At 43.8% G+C, this 10,967-nt stretch overlaps 1 protein-coding gene and 1 long non-coding RNA gene across 3 annotated transcripts in view; one reads left to right on the top strand and one right to left on the bottom strand.

Moving 5' to 3' along the window:
• Nucleotides 1–227: 227 nt before the first annotated feature.
• On the bottom strand, nucleotides 228–4,579 carry LOC121034925 (uncharacterized). Of its 2 annotated transcripts, XR_005792674.1 has the most exons (4): nucleotides 4,216–4,579; nucleotides 3,724–3,786; nucleotides 1,750–1,843; nucleotides 228–1,410 (listed from the first exon to the last, which is right to left on the bottom strand). It is a non-coding gene; the product is annotated as an uncharacterized LOC121034925 (long non-coding RNA). The 2 variants fall into 2 exon arrangements; XR_005792673.1 differs by lacking the exon at nucleotides 4,216–4,579 and having other exon boundaries at nucleotides 3,724–3,889.
• Nucleotides 4,580–4,683: 104 nt separating this feature from the next.
• The window catches only part of STOM (stomatin), a 31,320-nt gene continuing 25,036 nt past the window's right edge, over nucleotides 4,684–10,967 (top strand). Inside the window, exon 1 of the mRNA XM_040482165.1 lies at nucleotides 4,684–4,841. Coding sequence (XP_040338099.1) covers nucleotides 4,781–4,841 — 61 coding nt within the window. The 5' untranslated portion in view covers nucleotides 4,684–4,780. The remainder of the gene's footprint in view (nucleotides 4,842–10,967) is intronic.

Here is a 10,967-nt window from a genome sequence, read left to right as displayed (position 1 = left end):
AGAGAGGGAGGCAAACCATGAGACTCTTAAATACAGAGAACAAACTGAAGGTTGATGGGGGGGAGGGGGAAATGGGTGATGGACATTGAAGAGGGCACTTGTTGGGATGAGCAGTGTGTCGTATGTAAGCGATGAATCACAGGAATCTACCCCCACTTGACAATACACTGTATGTTCGCCAACTTGACAATAAATCATATTTTAAAAATAATAATAATAAATAAAGATATAAGAAAAACGCCAAACTTTTAAACAGTTATTTAAAATTTTCAATGTAATTCAAGATATACAATGAAATAAACTATAAAATACTGACCTGGTCGTGGGTTTTATCCTTTATAACTTCAATATCTAAGACAGACAGATGCATTTGACACAGGAAATCAACAATGATACAAACACTGAACAAAAAGTATCATCTCAAGATATAAGTATATATTAAGATTGAAGGCAAACCGGAGTACTCATTTATGTATACTTAGATATATCGCCTCCTCAGAAGGGTATGTGTAAGGAACATTTTAGTCTTTTTGTTTCTTTTTATTATTCTGAACGGTTAAGAGTTTAAACTCTGGAGTCATATAGACTTGGGGCAGACACCAGCTACAATCTGTGAGACCTTGGGCAAGTGAGTAAACCCTCTGTTTCCTCACAGGATAATAATAATTAGTAACTAACTAGTGGGGATGGTAAATGATGGTAATGGTATTCCTTGACTTACCAAAAATAATGTCATTATATAGGCCTCTCTTTTCCCTCATATACAGTGTTTGAAAAAAAGTAACCTCCAAACAATAACCTGTCAAATCCCTTCTTCAACGTAGTCCCTCTTTATTCTATTTATATCTTTGCCAAAATAGTAGACTACGGGTTAGGTGGAACAACATTTCAAGTAGAGACATCCTTCTGAACGAAGAACTTTCCTTTTAATATTTACTAAAAATATATCATGTCCAGAAAAATAACTGCTCATAATTACAGGTCACCTGGACACATTTTGCAGGGAAACATAAACGGTTCTGAATATCTCAGAGATGTGGATATGAGAAAGACAAAAATTTGGATCGCCATAGTCATATGGGATATTATGGGCTATCCCCCTAAAATTCATATGTCGAAATCCTAACCCCCAGAACCTCAGAATGTGACTGTATTTGAAGACAAGGTCTTGAAAGAGGTACTTAAGGCAAAATGAGATCATTAGGGTGGGCCCTAATCCAGATGACTGGCATCCTTGTAAGAAGAGTAAATGTGGTCATAGACACATACAGAGAAGAGACAGTGTGAAGACACAGGAGGAGACGGCCACCTAAAAGTCAAGGAGAGAGACCTGGAACAGATTCTTCCCTCAGGCTCCTTAGAAGAAACCAACTCTGCTCACTCTTGATCTTGGACTTCTCACCTCTAGACCTGTAAGAAAAATAAACTTCTGTTATTTAAGCCATCCAGCCTGTGGTACCTTGTTGTGTAAGCCCTAGCAAACTAATAAAATTAGAAAGGAATACTAGAATGTAAGCTCCAGGAGGATAGGATTTTTCATCTTTTTTTGTTCATTGATATATCCCAAGTACCTAGAGCGATGCCTAGCACATAATAGGTGCTCAACAAATATTTGCTAAATGAGCTTCTTAATAAATAAAGCAGAGTAATAAAAGCCTTCCTATAGATGCTCTATTAAATACCATCAATGTTTCAGTAATGCTTTTTATACTCCTAAGACCTGAGAACCTGGACTCTCGCTGCTCTTACCAGCTCTGTGGTTTAATTGGTCTGCTGCCACAGCCCAAATGTATAAAATCCTCTGGTGAAATTCTTGGTATGATTCAATTCCAGGAGTAATTTCCTAAAGAGAAGAGCTAATAAGATTAAAATGCTGCTGTAATACAATAAATGTGAATTAATCCACATAGACAAACAGATCAAACTTGTTAGTCCCATCCTGAGGAAAATGCCACAAACAGATGTAACTTGTTGTATTGATGTTCCCTCCAAAGTATTTGGCTGGCTGATGTCACTAACGGAATCGAGAACGGTCTGGATTCACAATTTAAAGGAAAAAAATAAACAATGATTCTCCTGTTGTTATTAAAGCATTTCTTGAGTGGACACAGGAAAAAGACAGACTAAATTTCCTTCTGACTTATTCAATTACATGGCTTCATGGTGCATGTATTTCTTTAAACCAAATCCATGTCTTAATATCATCACTATCACCATCAATCAATACTTAATTTGGTTCCCTAAATATGCTAGGGAAGAGCAAAATAAAACATAAAAGAATCATGGAAACATGATTTTAACTTACATGCAAATATCCTTTAAGCAACTGCTAGAGCAAAAAATTCACCGAAATTATAATAGTTCTGTTAGAGGTGATAAGATTGTAGATAACTCTCTCTTCCAATTATTTTTAATTTTATGTAAGTTCTTATAAGCCATTTTTACAACATAAAGTTCTCAAAAACCATTCTAACTTCTAATCATTACTGGAAGAAAATTTAGCATTAAAAATTCTCCCAAAGGAAGAGGATGATATTTATTTTTAAAGTATATTTAATTAATACATTTTTACAGGAATACACGTGAGAAAACCAGAATACACCAGTTTCATGGGCAAGCAAAATTTGGCATTTTAAAATCAAGATCTGGAAATATCATCCTGAAAGCAATTTAGAAATCAAGTCAAAGCTTGTTCTTGGTCTGGGGCCTGGAATGAGTTCCCTGAACTGATGCAATCTGAAACCCTAGCCAACAAGTGTTTATCAAAGTCTTTGTCCCAAAGGGAGAAGTCTCTTTTCTAATTCTCCAGGAGTCATGCTGTTGGGATTGCTTTGAGACTTGAGCAAAGAGAGCAAGTAGGAGTACAAAACATCCAAATCATTTGGAAACATTTTCTTTTCCAGCAAAATGAAAGCTGGTTTTTCATGATAAGCAGTTTGTAATCAAGCCCTCCTTTACTGAAGCGATTCGTCAGCTACTGGTGCGTTTGCTCCTTTTTCCTGGGAACCACATCATAAACAGGAAGTACATGCCTCTGGGGCTTATTCATTGCAGAATGGAAAAAATGAAGCTGTGGATTTTCTCAAGGATGATTTAGAGAGGACGGATCATTAATTACTGTACTCCCCTCCTTATCTTCACCAGCCTTATAAACCAAACGACTGCACAAGCTGTGCTCCACACCCAGGAAAATACAAAGAGTTCTTTGCCCATATGTGACCGGAAGTCAACTTTACAGCCCTGCATCAGGCTTTGATCACATACTGGCAAAGAGGATCAGCCCCTGTCTTAACAACCTGTTAGAACCCTGACTGCTTCACCTTCCATCCTGACAGCCACAAGCCTCCAGACCTAAGATCAGAAAGTCTACCATTTCGTATTAACCAAATACCACAAGCGTTGGGTATGAAGCAACCCGATACTGAGCAGACTAAAAAGAAGAAAAATGTACTCCTCACAAGGGACATCTTGGTGGTGATGGCATAGCTCTGGAACTTGGTTGCAGTGGTGGTTACACCAATCTAAGCACGGAATAGAAAGGCACAGAACTACACATACACACACACCTTGTGCCACTGTCAATTTCCATACTCTGATACCTACCAGGTAAGTAAGGTGTAACCATTGGGGGAAAGTGGATAGAGTACACACAACCTCTCCGTACACTCCCTGCAACTTGTGATATCTGTTTATTTCAAAATAAAATGGTTTTTAAAAGTACACCTTCTTGTGTACATCCACGTTCTTTGACCGTCTGGCATCAGGACAAGTCAGGAGAAACACAGCCTGGTTTTCGAGTGGAAGGTTTCAGCCGCCACCCAACACAAAACTTGAGGTTGGGAACACCCCTGCAGCTGCTGAGCCTGGGGTTTCCTTTCTGACCTCCAACCCTGCCTGACGCCCCGCCCCCCCCCCCCCCCCCCCGTCTCAAATTCAGGTCACACCTCAATGTCCCCTCTTTACGGAGAGGCCTTCCCTGCGCTCCCTAACCAAGCAGACGCCCTCTGCTATTCTCCGAGTACCTCGGTCTCTTCGCCGCATTCTTCGCTCGTGTAAAGAGCTGGTTATTTTACTTGTTTGCGGCCCGTCCCGCCGCCGGCCTATAAGCTCCAAGAGCGCGGGCACCGCGTCTGCCCCTCGCCCACCCTACCCCACCACCACGAGCCCGCCGCTGGGCGCGGGCCACGTGTTCTACAGCCTGTGGAATAAACGCACCTCCCTGAGATTCACTCCCTCCGGCTCCAGGGCGTCGCGTCGGTTCCTCCCCCTCGCACCTCGTCCTCTCCGCCACACCCGGGCCCCTCCGCCTCCTCGCCTCCACGCGTACCCCACCCGGCCAGGGAGGGCGCCATTTTCCTCTAACTCGTCTGCCCAGAGGGCTGCTCTCCCCCCGTTGGCCCCTTTTCCTCAGGCTCCCCCCAACTCAGCCCCCTCCCCAATATCTCCAGCCACCGCCCCGCGCTCTGCGCCGCCCTCCCCTCCCTTCCGGTGCCGCCCCTGGGCCGGGACCCCAGCCTGCAGCCGGCGCGCCCCTCACACCACGCCCCTCAGTCCACGGACCGCGTGGGAGGCACCCACTCTGCCGCTGCGCGGGAGGGGAGGGAAGACGGGCGGGGCGCGGGGGCGTGGCCTCTTCCGTACTGAGCTTGGATTGGCCAGTCCCGCGGGGGCGGGATTGCAGCCTGGGTCTTGTCCCCCGGTCTCCGCCGCGCATTTTTCGCGGCTGCGGCTCCAGCTTCGGCGACCAGGACAGGAGAACGGCGTCTGCGGCTCCGGCAGCATGTCTGAGAAGCGGCACACAGGGGATGCCGAAGCCCGGAGGCTCCCCGACTCCTTCAGGGGTGAGCCCCGCGCCGTCTCCGCCGCCCCCCGCCGCCCCCCCAACCTTTCCCTCGCGAACGAGACCCAGCCTGGGAGTCCCAGGCTCGTCTCCGCCGCTTTAAGCCGTGCGACCGTTGCTTTAAGCTTCGGTGACGCTGAGAATAGCGAACCCTGCTTCGCGGGCTGGGCGTCAGGTTTAGGGATGTTAGGGTGCAGAGTGCACAGCGGCGTGCCTGGCACACAGAGGATGCACCCACTGCAGGGCACGTTTCCAATACCAAAGCCATAGCAGAGGCTCGAGTGCTCCAGCGGTTGCCAGATGCCTGGCCCTGTGCCAGCGCTTTGCGTTCATTATCTCGTGGCACGCATGCGGGCAAGGAAATGCCTAAGTGACTCGGGGCCAGCGAGTGGTGAAGCCGGGGCGCAAATCTGCACCCCACACTCAGGATCCCGCGTCTCCTGTCTCCCGACTCCCCTTTCCTTCCCACCCCTCGGAGGTCATCTCCTCCAGCCAGCCTTCGGCTAACCCCATGAGTGAGCCCCCCTTCTCCGGAGCTGGAAGGAACTCCTGCTCCCCCAGCCCCACCCCTGGCCAATTTCATTTCAAGAAGCAAGACCGACCTGTGAGATTTTCCCCTAACCCCTCACGTATATTTGCTATATTTGCGAAGAAAAGAACGTCTCTTTTTGACATTCTTCCCCTCTCTTTCCAGCTTCACTTTCTGCCCTATCTTGCCCCCTCTTTACTCCAGTTGTCCTGGGGACCTCGCCTTTGCGGCTTTTGTTTCTCACAAGGAACTCATAAATACCCCCACCCTACTGGGGCCTTCCCTGTCTTGAGTGGCTCAGTCTTGTTCCCCTGTGAAGGAACTAATACTCTTGAGAGGGGTGTCACCTTGAACCTTTATTGGCTAACTCCTTGGGGGTGGGGGTTCCAACAGAGGTGACAAACCTCCAGGGGTGCTGGTTCCCTCCCTGGAGCTGGCTCATAGCAATCCGAAGGAATTATTTCTAAGGATGGAATTTCAGGCCGGAAGACATGGTGAAAGACAGTTTAGGGGGCTGGGTGGGCTTTTCCAGCACCCCACAGAGAACACTGCAATGGACTTAACTTATTCTGATTATTTGTAAAGCCAGCCTTGTCCACCCATCTAATTTAAGTCCCATTTCCTCTGCCCGGTGATGCTTCCCAGGAGCATCAACAGAATTATCCCTCACTTTCCTCTGCTAAGCACCTCGGAGAGTTATCTTCCCAAATCAGTAGTGTAACAGGAAGGCTGTATTTGAAGAAACTGACACTCAAAGAGGTTGTTACTTCAGAGTCACATCGTTGATAAGTAATGGGGCCATATTTTAAATCTGAGTTTGACTCTACAACTTGCTGTCCACCTCTTTCATAGCTGGTTGTCTTTTCCTAGATAGGAAGGTGGGTGGGATCCCTTCCTCTGTGCCCTGACCTTCTGGTGGGAGACAGAAGGACTGTGAGGACAGTTTTAGCAGTTTGGTGAAACTGCAGCGAGATATCTGTTTATAGAGGTTCTTTGGGAACACACGTGACTTTTATTTATACTTCATATCCCCCTTTTTTAGTTGTTTTTCATCGTCACAGACTAGTTTCCATTTCTAATTTCTTTTTCTTGGTTCTATGATTAACTTTTTTTTTTTTAAGACAAATGTTTATCGGAATCTAATGAAAACTCCTCAGAAAGTTATACATACCAAAAAAATTTTGCATAGTCTAGGTTGCCTCTTTAATATATATATATGTAAATATAAATACATATGTGCGTGTGTGTGTGTGTGTAAACACAGGTACAAAAGCCATTACTAGAATTTATTAAAAAGATTTGATTGAGTGCTTGCCATGTGTCAAACACAGCCTAAGTGCTTTACAAACATTATCTAATTGCAATCCTCTTAACGGCTCCACAAGGAAGACATTATCCACCATTTCACAGCAAGAAAACTGGGGCTCAGAGTAGGAAAATCACACATGTGTATGATTCAGAGCTAGGTTTCAAACCTGGGCTCTGTGATTTCTCCAAACCATTTTCCCTATCCTAGAGCTACCTCCAAAATGTGTACCCAAACAGGAGCACCTGGGTGGCTCAGTCGGGTTAAGTGTCCCACTTCAGCTAAGGTCATGATCTCATGGCTGTGAGTTCAAGCCGCACGTCGGGCTCTGTGCTGACAGCTCAGAGCCTGGAGCCTGCTTTGCATTCTGCGTCTCCCTCTCTCTCTGCCCCTCCTCCACTTTCTCTCTCTCTAAAAATAAACATTAAAAAAAATTCTTAATGTGTACCTGAACAGAGGACCTTGTCAAACACCAGTGCTTCACTAAAGGTGAGGGAGAACAAAGAAAGCCCAGAAGAACCTAGCTTCAATACAGACCTCTTGAATAAGACATCCCCAGAAGGCTGCTTCTGAAGGAAACAGTGGAATATAAAAGCCCAAACTCTATCCTGTTATGATTTTGCTGACAATTAGTCTTAGGAATGTAAATGGGACCAAACTCAGGGCAAGATTACTTTTTCTTAAAGCCAGTGCATTCACTTTGTAGTGAAATAATGCAGGTGGATCACAAATGTATTATTATAATTGAGAGACATGTCAACAGAATATATCCCTTTGGGAGAATGCCTGAACATAAGCAGAATCAAGGGACTTATTTGTTTATTTCAGTTGTTACAGCTGATCAGATTGGGGAGAACTTTGTAACTTCTTTAATAATTAAGCCAAGTTAAACCATCAATGGTCATAAATTAACTCAAACCAGTGACCAAGTCTACTAAAGCTGGCGTGTGTGTGCAGATACATGTATATATATTGGGTTGCCATGATAATACATTGTGAAGTGTGGAAAGAGAAAAGGTAGAAATTACAGTCAATAGCAAAAAGGAAGTATGTGTCAATTCTCCTTCCCCCATTCTTTCTGAATCGTTGTCTGTTTTCCGGGGCTAGTAAAGAAACTTAAACCCCAAGCATTTGGCCTGCCATTTCCGTAGATTAGCCTTTGAAGATGTGAGCGGTAAAGTATCTGTTGCAAAATATCACACAATAAAAATTATACCAACCTTGCCCAGTTGTGAATGCACTTATGGTAAGATGGCATAGTGTAGTGAAATGGGAGTGGAATTCAAAATTCAAGGATCTGAACTGAGCTCTCAGTATCATCCCTTACTACCTGGGTCACCTTGGGCAAGTCTCAGCCTCCGGAGTCAATTCCTCATCTCTGTCTTGGGCATAATCTTACCACAGTAACTGTCTCCCAAGGTTTCAAGAATCAAATGAGAAAATGTAACAGTGACTGTTCAGAAAACCTGGTAATTATGCAGGAAGCTAAAATTTATGGACAAAGAGTGGTATGAAAGATGGTCCAAGAAGGCTTAGAGCTCTGATTTACCTGCCCAAATGTGGTCTGTTTCTCCTCCAGAGACAGAGTCCCCAGGCAGATTGTTAGCCTTGGTATTTTCTTTGGGGTGTGCAGGTCCCAGAAGGCAATTCACTTACTAAAAAGTTTATTCCTGTAAGCTGTATCAGTGTGATCTGAAAGTTGTGATAAAAATAACAGCTGCTATTTAGTGAGTACTGCCTGAGTGTCAAGCACTTTACGTTTGTTTTTACATGGGATGAGTGTTCTTTTCCCTCCTTTTTCTGGTGAGAAAAGTTAGTGGTAGAATTGGAATCTGACACCCAAATCCTGAACTCTTAGCCGCTGCTTAGCTTTTTGGCCTCAGTTGAGAATGGGGAACCTTATGATTTAGTTTCCTTATGCAACTCTTCCCCATTTTGTTTTTAACGTAAGCTCTATGCCCAGTGTGGAGCTTGAATTCATGACCCCAAGATCAAGAGTTTCAATGTTCTGCTGACTGAGCGAGCCAGGAGCCCCTGGTTTCTCACTCTGTAGTTAAAATGATGTTGCCCTCCAAAGACTTTTATGGGAAAAACTTAATTCTAGATGCTTTTAAGATGTCCAAGAAAAGGAGCTGGGAAAAACAACCAAAACAACAGCAGAAGTAGGAGCACTTTGTTCTCTTAATAGATCTCAGGACTAGTCTAAATGTAATTAACTTAATACCATTATGAAATTGTTTTGCTCTCCAGTTTTTCTGGAAATGACTGTTTTTGTCTTGCCAGCTGTGGGCCATATTCAGGTCACACGTATTCATTCTGACAACTGCTTTGGGAGAGAGGATGGTCTACACTGTATTCTTGGGTCTTGTCTGCTGACGTGTAGATCAAGTTTGCCTCATGTAAAGGCTTTCCTTTCCCCCGAAGAAACAGCGGAATCCCTCAGCGCATTCAGCAATTATTTACTTGACAAATGTTTTTTGAGTACCTGTTATGCTCTAGATGTCTATTGTATTCGCTCATTTACTCTTCACGATAACCCTCTGAGGAGGTACTCTTATTAGCTCTATTTTTAAGCAAGTAGACTGAAGTGCAGAGAAGTCCGATACTTTCACAAAATCACACAGCTAATAAGTGGCAAAGCCAGCTCTGAAGCCATCATGCTATACTGTTTTAAGAAGACCGAAATCTGTGAAGAAGATGGACCTTGAAAAGAATAATTATAAATGCGATTTTTTTTTTTTTTTAAATAGGCGCCACGTCCAATGTGGAGCTTGAACTCATGACCCTGGGATCAAGAGTCGCACGCTCTACCCTACTGAGCCAGCCAGGCGCCCTCACCTTTTTAGAGAGGGTGAAGTGTAATAGGCAATTAGGAGGGGGGGGGGGCCCTATTTAAGACTCAGAAGGTTCAAATTTAAAATTATTCATGACACTCAACCTCTTTTTCCTCCTGCTTTATGGCTGGAAATAGTCAAATGAAGGAAAGCTACAGAAAATCCCCAAGATGCTTGAGAAATAAAATATTTACACATATTTAAGTCCTTACTCTTTTTTGAGCGAAGCAAAAGACTCCCCTTATTTCAACTTGTACTGGAAATCTTTCTTAAAAGGAATTGTCCATTCCCTTTTTCTAATATCTCATGGTAAATACAGTTTAAGATTTGTGATTCAGATCCCATAATGGTTCACCAGTATTGGTTCTTTTTTGTTTTTGTTTTTGTTTTTTTTTATGTTTATTTATTTATTTTGAGAGAGACAGGAAGAGAGGATCCCAAGCAGGCTCTGCTCTGTATGCACGCAGCCCAAAGCAGGGCTCCATCCCACAGACCGTGAAGTCATGACCTGAACCGAAGCGAAGAGTAGGACACTTAACTGACTGAGCCACACTGGCGCCCCAGTGTCGGTTCTTTTCATCCAGTATTTGTAGCCATGGATGGTTTATAATAAGGAAGAAAAAGTAGGATCTCCAGTCATGGCTCTTAACTTGATATCATCTGGCCTGTAGCCACTCTGGCCCAGAGAATAATTTCTTCCCTAGAGGCTTCAGGATTAGGGCATTCGAAGAACTGTAATTAAAATAATCATTTGAAAGGCGGGTTACAGTGTGTGCGCTCCTTTGCTTTGAAAGCCTCCAACTAAATACCATTGTTTCTTTAACGTGAATTTATTGAGCCCCTATTGTGTGCTAAGCTCTGCCCCTCTCCCACCCCATCTGGTGTAATGTTTCTGTAGAGTGCTGCCTTCATTTTTGTTGTTTCTTCCCTTTATTCTCCTCCATTTCTCTTCTTGTCCTTTTCTTCTGTTGTTTCCTTCCCTTCTTTGTCTTTCTTTGTAAATTCCAGGCATTTGAAAAACTCAGTCGTAGTAAAATTTTGATTAATTGGTATATGTCATCATTAATGAAATATGTCTTATATTGACATTTGCATATTTCCCTGCCCTTTGGCCTGTTTGGCCTACCTTGAATTTTTACTTCATCAAGTCTTTTAAAGCCCTTGTTTCAAAACAAAGGAGAGAGAAACAGAGGATCTGAATGAAAACTGTAGCCTTACTTGAAAACCTGAAAGATCAAATCTATTATTTAACTCATGATGTTCTCCTCAAATACATAGCTGTAGGACTTGGACCAGGGACGGGCCATATAGCCTGTGGACCAGATCTGGCTGATTGCTGTTTTTGATTGCCAGGCTGATTGCCTGGCTATTGCCTGTGGGCCATAGCCCACAAGCTAAGAATAGTTTTTATATTTTTAAGTGGTTTTTTTCAGGGGTGCCTGGGTGGCTCAGTCGGTT

Source organism: Herpailurus yagouaroundi, unplaced genomic scaffold, assembly GCF_014898765.1.
Source record: "Herpailurus yagouaroundi ecotype Mexico unplaced genomic scaffold, PumYag 160, whole genome shotgun sequence".
Taxonomy (NCBI): Eukaryota; Metazoa; Chordata; class Mammalia; order Carnivora; family Felidae; genus Herpailurus; species Herpailurus yagouaroundi.
This window is presented reverse-complemented; position numbering and strand designations above follow the sequence as displayed.